The following is an 18,778-nucleotide window of genomic DNA, read 5'->3' on the forward strand; positions in this document are numbered from 1 at the left end:
TAACACTTGTGACATCAAATTAGTAACACTAGCTAGATACACGTAAAATATATTTTTTATAATCTATTTTATTTTTAGTGTTGCTATTTTCTTTGCTATATATATAAAGCTGGTCAAAACTTAAGTTATTTTGACTTAAGTTGACTCTAGAAATTGATTTATTTTTAGACCAAGAGAAATAGAGAATAGTAATACGCTGTATATTCTGTCATTAATATTTTCCAACCATGGCAAAAAAAAAATCCCAGCTCGATGGTTGCTCATCAAATTAAAAATATTTTCCCAGCTCCATGGTTGCTCATCAAATTAATACGTGCTACTAGTGCTAGTACAAAGGAAACTAGTCATATAATCTACTGTAATAGGATCGGATAAATGTCATTAATTGATGGGCTTAATTTGGAATGTCATTAATTAATGGGCTTAATTTGGGTCTCTCTTCTCTTCAGTCGACTTTGCTTCAACTACAGTCGTATACACACAGGGGCTCTCTCCACTCCACCGGTACATGCATTGCATAGGGGCACACTGTGACATTATATGGCACGCGTACGTGTACTCCCAGTTCAAATGACTTCTCACTTGTCGTCGAGCAACAATATGCAAATCTTGACGGTCCATCAAACGAAATTTTAATTTTGATACAGAAAATATCATTTGCACCCTAGCTAGCTAAAACGTTGAAAAATATCACGAGCAAGGAAATCAGTAAGGCGTGCTCTCTCGTGTTGCATCTACACATGCTGCTTCATTTGCACCCTAAAGTATGCATGTATGTACATTGGCTATTGTATACAAATGCCACATTATCGACTGGTCTAACAAATTAAAAGAAAAAAGAACCAACTGGAGCTGATTACTGTACTCTGCACATACATCTGGCTGGGGTCAATGCAAAGACGCAGGGCATTCGTCTTGCCTGGCAATCGGAACACATGTTGGATCCCCTACCATGACCCAGCTTCTACTTGGCTACTCGGCGTCTTCATCTTATCATCATCACCAGCACCATCTCGCAATTTGCAGTCACTTGACAGTGCTCTTACCCATGAATCAACCTGGAAAATGACCAAATCCAATGCAAATCAGTCCCTGCCATACACGTATTAACTTCTGCATTTCATAGTAGCGCTCTGTTTTTGACGCAAAAGACTGTGGGGGAGATCCCCACAGGCCACAGTACAGTAGCTCTCTGCTGTTACCTGTATTTCGGAGGTACTGGAGCATTCAAACTTCAATCCTTGACGGGTCAACAGATAAAACGCATATCTTGTCTTTTCGTCCTCTGGCACAAAGTTTGGAAGCTGCCCTACTTCAACAACATCACATAACAGTGTAGATTCTTGTGGGCTCAGATCTGAAACAAAGAAATGTCACCGAGTTCATTAACAGCTAACATCCAAGTGCATAGTATTCGAATGCCACCATTCACCAATATCATCTTTGACAGGACGGTTGGACCATAGCCAAAAGGGGAAAAGAATTTACCTGTAGATTTCAGATAATAGTACAAACACTGCCCTTGTAGAACAACAAAGCGAGGTAGCCAGTCATCCACATCAGCATCGTCTAATATAGGTGGTTCTCCAGGGAGTTGGGACCATCGCTGTGTATAAACCAAAAGTCCATACTTATTAGCTTTGAACGCTTCTGACAAGAGTGAAGCAAAATGAACAAATATTGACACAGGTTTCATACACTTCGAATGTAGAGATAGCCAGAAAGACGTGCAAATCTCAGAACTTCATCGATATTTTCCAACCTGAAACGCCAAAGCATTAACAAAGTGCAATAATATTATCAGCATATCTCCACTTTCCGAAATGGACTTTTCAACAAAGTGTGCATATCATACCGAGCTTTTAAGTGAGATTCCCTTTCCTCAGCCTCTGCAATTTCGGTTCGTAAAGTCTCTACTTCAGCTCTAGATAATTCAATCTGCTATCAATGAAAATTGTTAGTGTTGCAAGAGAGCAATCATGATTATTGTGATATGGAAGCAGAGAAACTTGTTTATAGATTATTCAGTAACCTTGTCATCATCCTCATTGCTCATAGACCATCTTATGCGGGGAATGGACAATAAATTCAAAATGGATGCAGCTCCCTTAACTCGTCTTGGAGTCCAGGAACGCCGACGTGAACTGTTTACATGTAAAGAACAGCGTGTTATTGTACCCACAAAAGGCGGAATGAGTTCAGCTACAGAATTCCTTTCCCACAAGTATCACCTTGGTGGACTATCCAGGTTATTCTTACTTGTTGATAGACCATCAGGAGTCTCCATAGCTTCTTTTGATGGCACAAAGTATTGGGGGAAGACCTCTATCCGTCCATGTACATCATCCATCCAAATATGGAAATGCTAGAAGTGCATACTCTGTTTATGACGAGGTAAATAATGTTACTGAGCTAGTATCACATAAGGTGGTGCTGAAGTATTACTTCTCCAGTAGGTGATTTATTTATTTTTTAAAAAATACACCAAATCTGAGCTATCAAATAAGCTGGTGATGAAGTATTACTTCTCCATTAGGTGACTTATTCATCAAATTCAACTTCATAAAATTATTCGCAACTCCAAATCTTAACTTGCTAACGAATGAATAGCTAATTCATTGCAAAACACATTTCTATGTCTAGCCGTCTAGGGACCACTCCTTTTTTTTTTCAGATCTACACAAGTACAAAGCGAGCTAACTAATTAGGACAAACTGATCTACACATGGTACCGAACATTATTGACATCTAAATTTCCATCCTTTTTCCTAGTTGAGAAAATTAGGATCCTTCCTGTAATCCTTAATCATGCCTATGAGGTGTTGATGGTACTAGTAATAATGCTCAGGAAGGATGCGTTGTAAATTCTAGCAGGAAGGAAAAGGTACACGAGTCTGTACATTATAGTTTGATGTGATGCCATTAAAACTAAATTGGCAGAAAATACATGCTACTAAATGTGGAGAAGTATCATCAGATGCACGGACGCTTGATCCCGTTAAAAGTTAAGAAGCACGCAGGGCAGGGGCCAATGAATTGGGCGAAGTTGACATACATGGCAACTGGCAACTGAAGAAAAGAATTGGGCCTTGTTTAGTTCCTGAAAAATTTTGCAAAATTTTTCAGATTCCCCGTCACATCGAATCTTTAGACGTATGCATGGAGTATTAAATATAGATGAAAATTAAAACTAATTGCACAGTTTGGTCGGAATTGACGAGACGAATCTTTTGAGCCTTGTTAGTCCATAATTGGACAATATTTGTCAAATACAAACGAAAGTGCTACTATTTCTATTTTGCAAAATTTTTTGGAATGGTGGGAATTACTGATGGGAGACAGAGCAAGAAAGTCAAAATTGGAGCTTGCTAGTTGCTAGTGCTAATAGGCAACCCTCTCCAGTCCAGTGTGTGCCAGTATGGCCGCGGCATATCCGAGGGCCGCCGAGGTTCCAGCCAAACGGACAGGAGAGATCGGCGAGGGGCTGAGGTCATGGATCGAGACAGAGCAAGAAGAAGAACAGGGAGAAATCGAGGAAGTATGGGATCAAACCTGGGGCGCAGGGCAGCGCAGGACCCTTTTACTCTCTTCCTTTTGTTTTCCTTTTTCTTATTCGGAAGAAAGCAGATGGGCGGACGACGGCGGCGAGTCGGAAGGGTCCGGCGAGGCGGCGGTTGGGGAAAGGTTGGTGCGGTGAACAACAAGACAAGGGCGGGCCAGCCGCCAGCGCAGGTGGAGGTGGAGGTGGCAGGCGACCAGGTCGGACGCGATGACCGTTTTGACCCTCCTCCGAGCTGCGCTGCCATAGGCCCATAGTAGTACCTTTACCTCGGTCTCGGAATTGCCAATTGTTTACGAGTCGGTTCATGATTTTTTTTTTTGGAAACTTTGGAAAAGCTTTAGAGCTAAATAGCTTAGCAAAGTATTTAAAATAGTCTTTAGGGAAGAATTTTAATTTCAATTCCACAAAACCTATGACCCTAAATTCAATCAAAACCAAATAGTCTTTTGGGAAGAATCTACCATGAAGGAAAACCACTTGAATTACAAAGACCAAGTACATCATATTTGCTAAAACAACTAAAGTTTATGTATAGATTATGAAGATCAATATCTATTTATCAAGAATAGAATATCCAGAAAAAAAATACATGACAAAGAAGGTTAAATATTGTACTCTTTTTCTCAAATGTGAGTTTTTACTTAAAGGTTTCTCACACAAGGTTTTTAATTAGACAACATGTGCAACATCTCTTGTATCTATGTGTTCTACTTTCACCTACTATACTATATAGGTTGATCATAAGAGAGAGAGAAAAAGATCCTAACAGTTGGCAATATGTTTTACAACACATATGTTTAGCATGGGATGAAGGCATGAGGCCTTGTTCAGTTCGCGAAAATTTTTGGCTTTGACTACTGTAGCACTTTCGATTGTGTGTGACAATTATTGTCCAATTATGGACTAACTAGGCTCAAAAGATTTGTCTCATGAATTACAGACAAACTGTATAATTAGTTTTTATTTTTGTCTATATTTAATGCTTCATGTATACGTATGACGATTCGATGTGATGAGAAATATTGAAATTTTTTGAAACTAAACAAGGCCTGAAGCAAAGAATAACAATAACAGCTTCTAGTCTCAGCTTGTCCTGATGGGACCGTGCGTTCATTCGTGGGTGAACCCACGGCGTAGTTGGAGTCTTGGGCGTCCAACCAGAAAAGTTCTCGGGCCGTGAAGCCCAACACAAGCCTGATAGGTAAATATTGGTCCAGCTAGTGTTTGCGTGCACATTTGTATTCCCTGCACGGCTGCACATTGCGGCTTGAGAGTGATGTTGACTGTTTGAAAAACATTGATCATTACGTACTACTGTGGTCCCTGTAATTCTTTCTTGTCTTGCACGTCTCTATCATGTTTTTCTTCCTCTCCTCTGATGTTTATACTAGATATATATGTTTTAAGGAGTTTCACATGTAGATCGAGTTAGTTGTTTTGCTAAGCAGTTCATTAAAATATATAGTTTTAACTTGATGGAGGATAAAGTTGTGTGTGGAGCTGAACTCTAAAAGGCTGTTTTATTTTAATCTCTACTAAAGAAGTGGAGAGGTGCCAAATGGAATGGGTCTAAATTAAAAGAGCAAATAGGAAATTAAGAAGGCGAGGAAAAGCTATTCCTGTCCGTTTGATCTTTGATCTTATGGGGCGTGCTTTGAGCATCCGATCCGGAACACTAATTATTGCAGCATATGCGCATGGCAGTGGCAGGGAATACAGCCGACTTCCCGAATTCCGACCCTGCAACTGCGTGAATGTCCGTCCTCGCTCGCTCGTTCAGGCCGTTCGTCGTCAGGTGAGGCGCAGTGCAGGGCAGGGCTGGGCTGCTACGACTACTATACCGTACGTACGATCGTGCATGCCGGCAGCAGGGGGCAGCCGGCCGGGCAGAGGCATGCATGCAGCTACAATACATCCTGCCTGCCTTTGCTAGGGGTGCGTACGTGCAGTGTGTAAGTATACATTTTCTTCGTTCGCTAGTAGGAGTACTTACAACAGTACCCCCGGAAAACCAGGATGCATGGAAACTACGATCGATTACGTACATACTCAACTGCATGCCTGATGAGGTGTGTGTATAAATTACTGGCTCCTCATCTAGTCGATCATGATATATATATATATATATATATATATATATATATATATATATATATATATATATATATATATATATATATATATATATATATATATATATATGTATATATATATATATATATGGTTGTTACTAGTACATGATGCATGCATCATGCATGCGGACAGGCCACGCGCGCGATCGAGCTCCTCTCTTGATATAGTACAGTACAGGTACAGTACTACTATGCATGAGGACGGATGGAAGTGGATTTCATCGGCCTGCATGCAGAGCGCAGAGTGCAGACGCACAACCTTAATTTGTAGGACTAGCTAGCTAGCTAGCTAGGAGGATCGGATCGGATCGGATGATGCGCCTATCACATGCCGTGGCAGTGCACCACCAAGTGCATGTCAATGTCAGGTCGTTGTGCATGGCGCTGGGCCGGCCGGGCGGGCAGTGGCACGGTGGCGGCAGCAAGTGATGGTCCCGGTCCCGGTCCCTCATGCTTATGCTTTGCCTGCTGCAGCATCTGGACGACCTCGCGCATGGTGGGTCGCTCCACGCTGTGCTCCTGCACGCACAGCATCGCCACGAACAGCACATGCGCCGCCTCCGCCACCGGCACGTCGCCGCCGAGGCGAGGGTCCAGCAGCCCCAGCACGCCTCCTCCCGACGAGCTCCGCCCGCGCGCCCACTGCACCAGGTCCACCGCCCCGTCGCCGTCGCCGAGGTGCTCGCCCACCGGCTTCAGCCCCGTCACCAGCTCCAGCAGCACCACGCCGAAGCTGTACACGTCGCTCTTCTCGTCAACCTTCAGCGTGTACGCGTACTCTGCAGCCAGCCAGCCACCTCATTAGTTATACATACGTTGCATGTGACTTAGGAGTAGCTTGCTTTTCCATCTCATATTCTCATGCATGCCCGTGTGAATAATGTGCTGTTCTCGATCAGCTAGTGTAAAAGCCCTTTTTTGTTTTACGGTGACAAGATGCATGCATGGATCAAATTCAATTAAACAAAGCAAAACCAACAAAAAGTTACTGCGCGCGCGCGGCATGTCTAGTTAAGGCTGACTAAAGGCCACACTTTGTGAATGAACAAATAAAAAGGGTCTATTAGTAGTAAAGGTATCCTAATGTGTAGTGCATGCCATTGCCAAGCATCATCATCGATCGAAAAGCCATGCATCTGTCTCAAAGGTGTAGGTTTTCTCTTTTTTTTTTTCAACTTCGGCGCGTGCATGTTTACGTACAAGTAATAACGGTCTAATAAAACTAAAAGGATGTGGCTGCTGCTGCTGCTGCTTGTATAACGGCGAGTATATATAGATATTGGAACCGTGCATGATTAGTCCAGTCAAAAAGCTAGCTAGGGTTCATTCTCCGAGCCAGGGAGTACTCGTATACAACAGTGTCTCGTCATCGTCATCGTCAGTGGAGAGGCAAAGCAAAAAGATGCTGCAGCTGCATGGTGGGACCTGGAGCTGGGCCACGCATGCATGCATGCAAAGGCAAAGCAACCGAGAAAGAGAAATGGAATAGTCGTACATGCGAGCTCTTCCTTTGAGGAGCTGGATGGAGCTCCTCCCTGCCCTGCGTCTAGTCATCATCACCTCATCGTCATCCCAGTTGCAGGGTTTTGGGATTTTGGCACATCGATTCGTGTGCATGCATGCAGACAACGGCTGCTGGAGCTGGACCATGCATGCATTGGCCTACCTACTAGGAGAGGAGGACACTCAAGTCTGGAGATGCACGGGCACAGCGCGCCATGACCATCACGTCACGGTCACTTGCGATCGATGGTCGATCTTCTCCACCTACCTGCGGCGGCATGATCGTCACAAACCACACCACCACACACATGCATGTCGTCTTGCTTGGCAACATATATCGATCCGCTAGAATACTGGACGTACGATGCATGGACGACGACGTACATACGTACATATATATTACAGTTACAGACAAAAACAAGGCAACAACGTAACGTTAACGTCGTACCTGGTGCAATGTAGCCGTAGGATCCGGCGACGGCGGACATGCACTCGGTGGCGTCGTTGCCGCCCACCAGAAACTTGGCCAGGCCGAAGTCCGCCACGTGGGCCTCCATTCGGGCGTCCAGCAAGATGTTGTTGGACTTGACGTCCCGATGCAGGATCGGCGGCGAGCAGTCGTGGTGCAGGTAGCACAGCCCCTTGGCCGCCTCCGTCGCCACGCGGAGACGCGACGCCCACGCCAGCACGCCGCTGCCATCGCCGTCGTTACGACGGTGCAGCGCCTCCCCGAGGCTGCCGTTCACCATGTACTCGTACACCAGCAGCTTCGCCTCGGGCCCCGAGCAGAAGGCCAGCAGCCGCACGATGTGCCGGTGCCGGATCCGACCCAGCGTCTCCACCTCCGCCTGGAACCCTCCGCCCTCCGCCGACACGATCCGCTTCACCGCCACGCACTCCCCGCCGGGCATCGTCCCGCGGTACACCACCCCGGCCCCGCCGCGACCCACCACGCAGTTCTCCTTGACGCACCGCACCACGTCGTCGCACCCGAACGACACCTTCTGGAACGCCGTCATGCGCCACCGCTGGCTCGACCAAAAAGACCGACGACGGAGCATGGCGGACCGCGTCGTCGCCACGGCCACCGCAGCGAACGCCACGGAGCAGCCGAGGAGGCCCAGGGCAGCAAGCAGCTTCAGACGCCCCATCACACCCGGCGGCTGCTGCTGCGTCCCGCCGCCGCCGCCGCCGCCGCCGCCGACCCCTCCCCACGTCGGCTGCTGCTGCTGCTGCTGCGGCGCCTTCGAAGAATTATTCACCAGCAGCTGCAGCCCCGGGTTGCCCACGAACGACGACGCGTTGAAGTAGGCGAACTGGCCGTTGTCCGGCACGCGCCCGGACAGGTCGTTGTGCGAGAAGTCGGCGGCGGTCAGGCTCTTCATGCCGCCCAGCTCCCGCGGGATGCTGCCGCTCAGCAGGTTCCACGACACGTTGAGGTAGTTGAGGATCTTGATGTGCGCCAGCCGCACGGGGATCGCGCCCGACAGACGGTTGCCGCTCAGGTCCAGGTACGTCAGCGACGTGCACTCGCCCACCTCGCCGGGCACCGCACCCGTCAGCTTGTTGCCGCTCAGGTCAAGCTTCAGCAGCCGCTTCAGCCGCCCCACCTGCCGCGGGATCTCGCCGCTCAGCTGGTTGCCGCCCAGGAGGAGCGTCTGAAGCGACGACAAGTTGCCGATGGACGCCGGAAGCGACCCGTTGAAGCGGTTGCTCGACAGGTTCAGCAGCGACAGCCTGCTGCCGCTGGTGATGGTGCTGCCGCTGCCGTCCTCCTCCAGCCGCCCCGTCAGGTAGTTGCCCTGCAGCTCCACGGTGGTGAGCGCCGGCAGGTACAGGAAGCCGCGCGGGAGCGGCCCCGTGAGGTAGTTGTGGCCCAGCCGCACCCGCGTGAGCGTCGGGCAGGCGGCGCCCAGCCCCTCCGGCACCGGCCCGAAGAGGAAGTTGTCCAGGAGGATGAGGATCTCCAGCTGCCCGCGCGCGCACAGCCACCGGGGCACCTCCCCCGTCAGGCGGTTCGTGGACAGGTCCACCTCCCGGAGCGGCGCGGCGCGCCCGAGCGCCGCGGGGATGGCGCCCGTGAAGTTGTTCTGCCACAGCTTGAGGACCTGCAGGGAGCGGAGGTCGGCCAGGAAGTCCGGCACGCCGCCGCGGAAGCGGTTGATGAACATGTTGAGCAGCCTGAGTTCCCCGAGCGCGGCGAGCTCGGGAGGGATCTCCCCCGTGAGCGCGTTGTTGGAGACGTCGAGGAACCTAAGGCCGGTGAGGTTGCCGAGCGACGGCGGGATGGTGCCGTTCAGCTGGTTCGTCTGCAGGTACAGCGTGTCCAGCGCGGTGAGGTCGCCGAGCGAGGCCGGGATGGGGCCCTGGAGGCCGCAGCTGGCGAGGTCGAGGTGGACGAGGCTGGTCAGCCTGCCGAGCTCCGGCGGGATGCCGCCGTCGAAGCGGTTGAAGTAGCCCAGGAAGAGGTGGCGCAGCGTGGAGGAGAGGTTGGCGAGGTCGGGAGGGATGGGCCCGGAGAGGCTGTTGCCAGCTAGCGAGAGGAACTCGATGGCGGGGAAGCGGCCCAAGCTGGGCGGGATGGTGCCGGAGAAGAAGTTGCCGCCGAGGTCGAGGTGGCGGAGGCCCGCGGGGAGGAGTGTGGGAAGCGCGCCGGCGAGATCGTTGTCGTAGAGGTCGAGCACCTCGAGGCTGGGCATCGCGGAGAAGTCGAGGGCGTCCAGGGTGCCGTTGAACTGGTTGTTGGAGAGGTTGAGGTGGCGCAGGTTGCGGAGGGCGGCGATGTCGGGCGGAATGTCACCGGCTAGGGAGTTGGCGGCGGCGGAGAGGAAACGGAGGCCAGCGAGGTCGCCGATGGCGGGGGACAGCGTGCCGGAGATGTTGTAGCCGGAGATGTCGAGCGAGACGACGGTGCGGTTGCTACCGGGGGCGCATGCGACGCCGGGCCATGAGGAGCAGAGCGAAGCGTAGTTGGCGAGCGTCCAGGTGCGCAGCTGCGGCGGCAGCGGCGGCGAGAAGGAGTCCTTGAGGGAGAGCAGGGTGGCGGCCTGGCTGGCTAGTGTTGGAATGGCGAGGACGAGGGAGGAGGAGGGAAAGCAGATGGGCAGCAGCAGCAGCAGCAGGAGGAGGAGGAGGAGAGCCGCCATGCTGGGTGGCCGGGATCGGGAGATCGAGCAGAGCTTCACAGCAGTGAAGGTGAAGCTGCCGGCCGGCCGGCGGCGAGCCAATAAGGTTTCTCACTACTGACACTACTAGTCCTAGACAATAGGGAGGTGATGGATCGATGGCGATGCAGCAGTGCAATGCGCGGGATCTTGATCAGGGGTGCAACGCTAGCTCCTGCTTTCTCTTCTTTTCAAAAGGATGATGAGATGAGGCCGGATCAGGGGATGGAGTAGAATATCTATACATATAGGTCCCTCCGACGTGCTAGCTCCTGGAATGCATGGCCGAGATGGAAGCAGCGTCCACGGGTACGGCCCAGCTCTCACTGCTGCCGCTGCTGGATTGGATGACCCGCGACAAATATAAAAGCAGCAAGCAAAAGCAAAAGCAAAAGCAAAAGATGATCCATCGAGTGCCTGCCTGCCCGTGCCTACGATTCTATGGAGAGTTAAATATCTAACTAAATTTATATAATAAAATAATAACATTTATAATATCTACTAAATATTATTAGATTTTCTATTAATTATATTTCTTATAGTATATATATTTGATTCTATAAATTTTTACTATTATTTTAATCAAATTTTATATAGTTTAATTTTTCAAAATTTTTGAAATGATTTATAATATGAGGTAGTACATAGCAAAGGAAAGCCAAGGCCACTGCCGGCAGCAGCAGCAGAGGAAGAATGTTGTAGCGTACTGGCGTGCAGCGGTGCACGGCATGCAGAAGCACAACGACGGTTCATCTGCAGTGCAGCACAGACAGACAACTGCCTTTGCCTGCTATCCATGCATGGAGCTGGACGAAACCAACACACGCACCATGCAATGCACATGCACTGCTCCTTTCTCCTCCTGGGCGACTTCGATCATAGCTGCTGTGCTGTCTGAGTGTTTTTGAGCCCGTAACCGGTTGTTCAACTCCAAAGAAACAGCCGAAAAGCAAATGGAAAAATTCATGTGTTTTAGGCCTTGTTTAGTTCCAAATTTATTTGCAAAATAGGAATAATAGCACTTTCGTTTGTATTTGATAAATATTGTCCAATCATAAACCAGCTAGGCTCAAAAGATTTGTCTCGTCAATTCCGAATAAACTGTGTAATTAGTTTTTATTTTCGTCTATATTTAATACTTCATGTATACGTCTAAAGATTTGATGTGACGGGGAATCTGAAAAATTTTGCAAAATCTTTTGGGAACTAAACAAGGCCTTAGCGAGCGGCGGAGAAAAGGGGGGAGGGGGGGGCGTGCAGTAAACATAGTAGCTATGTCATTAAGGCCTTGTTTAGTTCCGAAAAGTAAAAAGTTTTCGGTACTGTAGCACTTTCGTTTGTTTGTGACAAATATTATCCAATTATAGACTAACTAGGATCAAAAGATTCGTCTCGTGATTTATATCTAAACTGTGTAATTAGTTTTTATTTTCGTCTATATTTAATGTTTCATACATGTGCCACAAGATTCGATGTGACGGGAAATCTTAAATTTTTTTTTGTTTTCAGTGTGAACTAAACAAGGCCTAAGAAATTATCTATAGAAATGTTTCTCTCTCTCTCCTACATACATCGTCTTCCTCCTAGTCAGATTGCAGCTCGTGCTCACCGTAGAACGTTGCCAGGGCCAACACAGCACCGCTCGTAATGTTGTTCGTCTTCTATTCCATCCATGTGCAGCTATATATAGTTGGCTGTGCGTCACTCAGCAGAGTGGGCGACGGTGGTTCTTAGTTGGATAGAGACGAGACGACGACACGATCTCTCCGTGGTAGAAAAGCTTGGCGACGAATTGCGTGCGCGTGTGCATGCAGTCGCCGCCTTCGCTCGCTAGCTCCGCCATGCTGCTGCGGCCGGCCTGCGACTGCGAGTCCGGCGGTGCGGGCGAGCGCACGGGGCTGCCGGCGGGCGCACGCAGCCCACGGACGGCATGCGAGCCCGGTGGCGCGCGCGGGCGAGCGCAGCGGCTGCCGGCCGGCCAACGAGCGCACACGACTTTCGACGAGCGAGCGGTACGAGCGACCTCGGCGGCACGGGTCGTTCGGACCGGAGCCGCCGTCCGATGATTACCGAGCGCGCGTGAGTGTGTGACGGATTGCTAGCGTCGTAGCTAATATGGATATGCTGCTGTACTATCTTCTCGCACCAGCTGCGCATGGTAAAGCCACGAATCAAAATTAATTAGTATGGGTGAGAATAAATACGTACCAGCACTGGCTATAGAAAAAGTACATTAAAAGTCTAATTTAGAAAAAGTCTGAGAACGACGTGTGCTGCAGAGGTAAATGTAATTTTCGGCACTAAAACCGGTGGAAACCATCACACGGGAAACTGTCGGACTCTTAGAGCCCCTAATTTTCCGATGTCTCTTCGTTTAATATTTTTGTTAGAGGATTTGTACCATAGAATGTTAGGATTTTTGGATATCATGTAGTATCATGTAACGAATGATATTTTCTAGTGACATTTGGAGTAGCATATAATATTTCTCTTCATTTAATGTTCATACTAAATATGGATTGATGTTCGTTTAATATCATTATCAACTAATTCATTCAATAGCAGTCATTTAAAAAATGTATAGCTCGCTCAAAAGAAATAGTTCAAAAAAACAGTTAAAATAGTCCGGCCAACAAACAGTCAATAAGGTCCATTAAATATATAGTCCACGGTAAACGAATCGTCGTGCTCCATTAAACACGACGCGGGAATTCGGGCGGGAGTCTGCGGGACGACGCGTTCGGTCCGAACGGCCGGACCCGACGAGCCCCCTGAACTGCCCTCGGCGGCACGTGCGAGCGCACGCAGTGGCCGGCCTACAGGCACGCTCGGGGGAGCAGTCGCGGCAAAGCATCACCGGTGCGTGCGATCACTGACCCAACGTAGACAAACTACTAGTTTCGCCCCAACGATGAAATCACGGTTTCTATCTACCTCGCTTCAAGAGTAAACATGGTTTCCCGCATATAAAAAGTTGGTTTCTTTCTTTCTTCTTCTACTTCCTTGTTATTAATTAACCTGCCATATCAGTATTTTACTTATTAGGTGGTAAGTTATTTAATATAAGGATAGAAATTACATCGTTGGAACTTGCCCTAATGGTCCACCCCATCCATTAATAGGACTCCTTAATTATCTGTAATAGGAAACGAAAAGTCATAGTACTTGCTAATTACTCTATTTATTAGGTCATTCTCAGTGCAGTTTTTACCAGAGTGTCATGCACATTTAATATAGCGACACATTAGCATGGAAGGAGTTTTTGCATGAAATGGGGAGGGAGAAATGGGTGAATCGTTTCAACATGGTGAAACTCGCTGGCGTTGTTTCCCATGCCTTGGTAAACGGGTGAAACGCGCGAGCGGTTTCAACTCTTCTTCCCCGATCCCGTGCGCATCGGAGGTGAGCGCATCGCCATCCTCCCCCTCGCGCGCGTGCGCATTCTTCCCACGCCCAACGCCATTCTTTCCCGCGCGTCCCTCCGCTAGGCCTCCTCTTCCTTCCCTCGCGCTATCAAGTTAGCCGCCGCATCCCTCCGCCTCCCTGGCTGCCGCATCGAGGGAGCTCGCCGAGGCGGCCACCGAGTCATGGATGCACCGACGGCTGGGCGGAGCGCAACCGGTGGAGGAGGGAAGCCGCGCGGTGGAAGGAAGCTTGGATTGAGGAGCAAATCGAAGCCGGTAGATGCGACTCCATCGATTCCTCGGCCGCTGGCGCTCTCCGGCACCGCTGCGTCGACCGGCGCTCTCCGGCACTTGCAGCAGACTAGCAGACCGCGGAACCTCCGGAAAGCACAGAGTAACAATCGATCTACTACAGAAAATAACGAATGGAAAATATATTCTTTGGTAGTTGCGGTACATTTTTTACATTTCATTTGTAAGCATGGAGGTTGATGGCTGGCAGTTTCATATTTAGTTGACAACCACACTATTGTGAATCCTGTAAATTGATAAATATTTAGTTGGTTTCACTAGTACATGGCAGTTTCATGTTGATAGAGCTTGTTTGTGAAAGTTAAATTGTTGAGTGCCTGTCAACTTGCTCTAGTCATATGAACTTTACTATGTAAGAGCATCCTCAACCGTTTTGCAAATAAGCTTTGCATTCATGTATTTGCAAAAAAGTCTTAAAAACACTTATCCAACGGTTTGGCATTTAGACTTTGCAATTTTGTTAACTTGGCAAAAAGAGAGGAAGGATTGGCATATATGCCAAACCTGTTCACACTTGGCATTGGGAAATTGGCGCGAAGTGATTAATGCCAAACCATTGGAGATTGCCTCTTTTCACCTTTGCCATATTTTTTTGAGACTTGGCAAACTCCCTCATTTGCCAAACCAATTATGCAAAACGGTTGGGGATGCTCTAATGCACTTGTGAACAATCATTTGTGTGCAAATGGCTACAGAGCTTATGGCGCAAATGATCCTATTGTCTTGCCGCAATTAAATGCTATATTTAGCTTTGGTTTGGTGTGATGAAACTGCGCATGCATTGTGGAGATCAGTTTCATTTATCGTTTCATTTTGTTCGAGCTGACATGGCGTTTGGGAAATTGTATAGTGAAACTGTGCACTGACAATGGCCTTATCAATGCTAATGATAATCGACTCAACGACTCCTCCGTGGCTACGCGCGCGGCTGCTGGCCGCTGGCGCGCTGCACTCGGCTCTCACCTCCGTCTGCCATCTCGCCGTGCAAGCAGGAGAGCTGAGCAAAGCAGCAGAGGCCATCGCCGCAGTCGCGAGGCAAGCAAACTGCAAAAGCATATGCCTACAACTCTGTGGTTGATTTCCTTTTCAATTTTAATCTTCAATTTAGGCATTTAGCATTTGATCTAACAAAGGGACTAGTGAGATTACTTAAACATTATATTCATCGCATGGTCGATGGATTGCTAAAATTAGTCATAGCTCTTCTAGTATCAATAGCAATTACTGATAATCTTTTTCGGCTGTGAAACTTACGAAGACACGTATGCTACATTATTTTGTCATATGTGTTAGCCTTATATATATAGTTGAATTTATACAACAATATATATGTGGTGTTTAATTATACATGTGTATGTTTAATTTTGCTGACATACGACGCCCATAAGGCACGCCTTGACCGGTGGCCCCCCTCCCCCCCCCCCCCCCCCCCCCCCCCTATGTTTGGATTTCTAGTTCCGCCCCCTGATTTTAGCCACCTACCACACACAAATTTTCCTAGTACGTCAAATTAGAAGAAAGTACGACACGTGAGAGATGTCCTACCAACATGGTCTCGATTTGAGCAGATGAGTGATTTCGTTAAAATATCCATCCAAGCAAGCAAGCCTTTAATGACATATTGGTCAAAATTTGACGTCAAAATTAGAAGAAAGTACGACACCGCTATGGTCATGCTGCCCCCGACTATGTCACCTCTAGCCCCACGTTGTAGTCCTAAGCCATGAGCTCCTGGGAGAAGAGAAGGGAGGATATTGATATGGAGTTGAGGGAGATAGGGGAGGAAAGAGGAGGGAGATGGAGCTAACATGGGGTGACACTGATTAAATTTAGGAACATGAATAGACGTTCCATGAGTTTATGAACATGAATGACACAATTGATTAAGTTTGATGATCTAAAAAAACTATTTACAAGTTTAAGGATCAGGGCAGATCAAAATGATATCACACAACAAGTTTGAGGATATCACCAATATAATGCAATGCATGTCATACATATATGTCTACTTGTCATGAACTATACAATTACAGTAGGCAAGATATATACTATGTTGGTTTTCTTCTTATTATAGGGATAGAGAGAGAGAGACGCAGCAGGTGGTCCCTCGAAAAGTGCTGCTGGCCACAAACTAAGCAAGTAAGGTCCACACCACAGGAAGGAATGCGGAGGGCCAAACAATGGCGTCCTCACATAGCCATAGGCCTGTGTTGGATGACGCGAAGGCAGAGAATGAGGAGCTGCTAGCCTATCAACCATGCATGGAAGCAGCTAGCAATGGCGCGCCTGGATCACAGTTAATTACAACCAGCAATCCAAAATTTTAATCTTAGCGGCTAGCAGCGATCTCTAGCTAGTTAATATTACAATTAGCAGCGCAAGCGATCGGGCTGGCTGGCTGGTAGCTAGCTAGTAGCGAGATCGATCGATCGATCGATAGATCGATCATGCCGGGCCGCTCGGTGGTCTCCATCCTCCTCCTTGTCCTCCATGGCCTCCTCTGCCTGCAGCTGCTGGTTGCCTTGCCCGAGATGGAGATGGAGGACGGCCGCGTCATGGAGGAGGGCAGCTGCATGCATTTCAGTGTCTCCCCGCCGCCTGCTCCGCCCGAGGACGCGGAGGAGCGGCGCGAATATTTCCGCGCCATGGCGGCCAAGGATCTGTTCCGGCACGAGCAGCTCATCGCGATGATGGGCAGCGGCGACGACCGGCGGCGGAACGGCAGCAGCAGCAGCAGCCGGAGGCGGCAGGCGAAGGAGGAGTCGTCGTCGTCGTCGTCGTCCAAGGTGCCAAAGCTGATGTCCACCACGTCCACGTTCGAGCTGCCGATGCGGAGCGCGCTCAACACAGCGCACGTGGGCATGTACCTGGTGTCGGTGCGCTTCGGCACGCCGGCGCTGCCGTACAACCTGGTGCTGGACACCGCCAACGACCTGACGTGGATCAACTGCCGGCTGCGGCGACGCAAGGGCAAGCACTACGGGCGGCAGTCGTCCAAGACGATGTCGGTGGGCGGGGATGACGACGTGGTGGCGGCGCTGGCGAAGAAGGAGGCGAGAAAGAACTGGTACCGGCCGGCCAAGTCGTCGTCGTGGCGCCGGATCCGGTGCTCGGAGCAGCAGTGCGCGCACCTGCCGTACAACACGTGCCAGAGCCCCAGCAAGCTGGAGTCGTGCAGCTACTACCAAAAGACGCAGGACGGGACGGTGACGATCGGCATCTACGGCAACGAGAAGGCGACGGTGACGGTGTCCGACGGGCGGATGGCCAAGCTTCCGGGCCTCGTGCTGGGCTGCTCCGTCCTGGAGGCTGGCGCCAGCGTGGACGCCCACGACGGCGTGCTCTCGCTGGGCAACGGCCATATGTCGTTCGCCATCCACGCCGTGCTGCGCTTCGGGGGACGCTTCTCCTTCTGCCTCCTCAGCGCCAACAGCTCCCGCGACGCCTCCAGCTACCTCACCTTCGGTCCCAACCCGGCGGTGATGGGGCCGGGCACCATGGAGACGGAGATCCTTTACAACGTCGACGTGAAGGCGGCGTACGGGCCCCGGGTGACGGCCGTCTTGGTGGGCGGCGAGCGCCTGGACATCCCCGACGACGTCTGGAACATCGACAAGGGGCTCGGCTCCGGCGTCATCCTGGACACCAGCACGTCGGTGACGTCGCTGGTGCCGGAGGCGTACGAGCCGCTAGTGGCCGCACTCGACAGGCACCTGGCACACCTGCCCCGGGAGAGTTTTGCAGGCTTCGAGTACTGCTACAGGTGGACCTTCACCGGCGACGGCGTCGACCCGGCGCACAACGTCACCATACCCAAGGTGACGGTGGAGATGACCGGCGGCGCCAGGCTGGAGCCGGAAGCCAAGAGCGTGGTCATGCCGGAGGTGGGGCACGGGGTGGCGTGCCTCGCCTTCAGGAAGCTGCCCTGGGGAGGAGGACCCTGCATCATCGGCAACGTGCTCATGCAGGAGTACATCTGGGAGATCGACCACTCAAAGGCCACGTTCAGGTTCAGGAAGGACAAGTGCAACACACGTCATCTACACACCAGCACCGGAGGAGAAGTCACCAACAATGGCAGCAGCGGTGGAAATAATCAGCAGGCCAATGGCGGCACCAGCAGCGATGCCCCCTCCTCCTCCTCCACCGTCGTGCATAGCGTCAATTGATACGTACTCATCGATTTGATCCATCCCTTCCCTGCAGCACTACACTACACTACACCGACTCATTTTATTTGCTCCAATCGTTCGTTCGTTCCTTCATTCATTCCCTACTCTCTTCTCTCTAGCTATCTCTACGCAAGGATCAACTTTTATATATACTGTATTTCTTTTGTATACAAACCAAACCATGCATGTTTTGTACTATACATACATACATACATACTAACAAAAGCGGCTAGCTCAGCTGGCTGGCCTGTGTACTGTATTCATTTCATTTGCTGATCGACCCATGTAACCATGTCCCGCCAGGCCACATATATGCTTGTAATTAAATAGAAGGATTCCCCGCGTGTTGTCGTAGGTACCAATGTTGCCTTATAAGAGTTATATATTACTACTAGTAAGTTACTATATATTTACTACAGTATATAAGAATCTTGTTATGTATTCTATATGTTGATGTTGTGAGTGCTCCTCACTTTGGTTCTTCACTTCATATGGTATAGTATAGTTTTCTGCACTAGTGTTTGTTAAA

At 49.6% G+C, this 18,778-nt stretch overlaps 3 protein-coding genes across 5 annotated transcripts; 1 reads left to right on the forward strand and 2 right to left on the reverse strand.

Annotated features, from left to right (window-relative positions):
- On the reverse strand, window positions 589-3,784 carry LOC110430364. 2 transcript variants are annotated; one of them, XM_021447990.1, is made up of 9 exons: window positions 3,553-3,783; window positions 3,056-3,100; window positions 2,232-2,380; window positions 2,033-2,144; window positions 1,856-1,938; window positions 1,699-1,762; window positions 1,489-1,606; window positions 1,203-1,357; window positions 589-1,058 (listed from the first exon to the last, which is right to left on the reverse strand). In XM_021447990.1, the coding sequence occupies exons 3-9, from the start codon at window positions 2,348-2,350 to the stop codon at window positions 948-950; spliced, it is 762 nt and encodes a 253-aa protein (XP_021303665.1). In that variant the 5' UTR covers window positions 2,351-2,380; window positions 3,056-3,100; window positions 3,553-3,783; the 3' UTR covers window positions 589-947. The 2 variants fall into 2 exon arrangements, with proteins under 2 accessions (XP_021303665.1, XP_021303666.1); XM_021447991.1 differs by lacking the exon at window positions 3,056-3,100 and having other exon boundaries at window positions 3,553-3,784.
- On the reverse strand, window positions 5,836-10,668 carry LOC8065342 (leucine-rich repeat receptor-like serine/threonine-protein kinase BAM3). 2 transcript variants are annotated; one of them, XM_002441600.2, is made up of 2 exons: window positions 7,646-10,667; window positions 5,836-6,473 (listed from the first exon to the last, which is right to left on the reverse strand). In XM_002441600.2, exons 1-2 carry the CDS (start codon window positions 10,341-10,343, stop codon window positions 6,019-6,021), a joined length of 3,153 nt encoding a protein of 1,050 aa, XP_002441645.1. In that variant the 5' UTR covers window positions 10,344-10,667; the 3' UTR covers window positions 5,836-6,018. The 2 variants fall into 2 exon arrangements, with proteins under 2 accessions (XP_002441645.1, XP_021302841.1); XM_021447166.1 differs by lacking the exon at window positions 5,836-6,473 and adding an exon at window positions 6,487-7,465 and having other exon boundaries at window positions 7,646-10,668.
- On the forward strand, window positions 16,259-18,693 carry LOC8065343 (protein ASPARTIC PROTEASE IN GUARD CELL 1). Its single transcript, XM_021446885.1, has one exon. The coding sequence runs from the start codon at window positions 16,525-16,527 to the stop codon at window positions 18,244-18,246; it is 1,722 nt and encodes a 573-aa protein (XP_021302560.1). The 5' UTR covers window positions 16,259-16,524; the 3' UTR covers window positions 18,247-18,693.

The sequence above is a fragment of the Sorghum bicolor genome, chromosome 9 (assembly GCF_000003195.3).
Source record: "Sorghum bicolor cultivar BTx623 chromosome 9, Sorghum_bicolor_NCBIv3, whole genome shotgun sequence".
Classification (NCBI taxonomy): Eukaryota; Viridiplantae; Streptophyta; class Magnoliopsida; order Poales; family Poaceae; genus Sorghum; species Sorghum bicolor.

What these genes read in the sequence shown, in the direction of transcription:
- LOC110430364 (XM_021447991.1), bottom strand. Translation starts at nt 2,350, where the DNA reads ATGGATGATGTACATGGACGGATAGAGGTCTTCCCCCAATACTTTGTG. An exon ending in GCAATGAGGATGATGACAAG is followed by an intron (nt 1,939 to 2,032) that starts GTTACTGAATAA and finishes CATTGATAGCAG; the next exon opens with ATTGAATTATCTAGAGCTGA. An exon ending in GCTATCTCTACATTCGAAGT is followed by an intron (nt 1,607 to 1,698) that starts GTATGAAACCTG and finishes GTTTATACACAG; the next exon opens with CGATGGTCCCAACTCCCTGG.
- LOC8065342 (XM_002441600.2), bottom strand. Translation starts at nt 10,343, where the DNA reads ATGGCGGCTCTCCTCCTCCTCCTCCTGCTGCTGCTGCTGCTGCCCATC. An exon ending in CTACGGCTACATTGCACCAG is followed by an intron (nt 6,474 to 7,645) that starts GTACGACGTTAA and finishes GGCTGGCTGCAG; the next exon opens with AGTACGCGTACACGCTGAAG.
- LOC8065343 (XM_021446885.1), top strand. Translation starts at nt 16,525, where the DNA reads ATGCCGGGCCGCTCGGTGGTCTCCATCCTCCTCCTTGTCCTCCATGGC.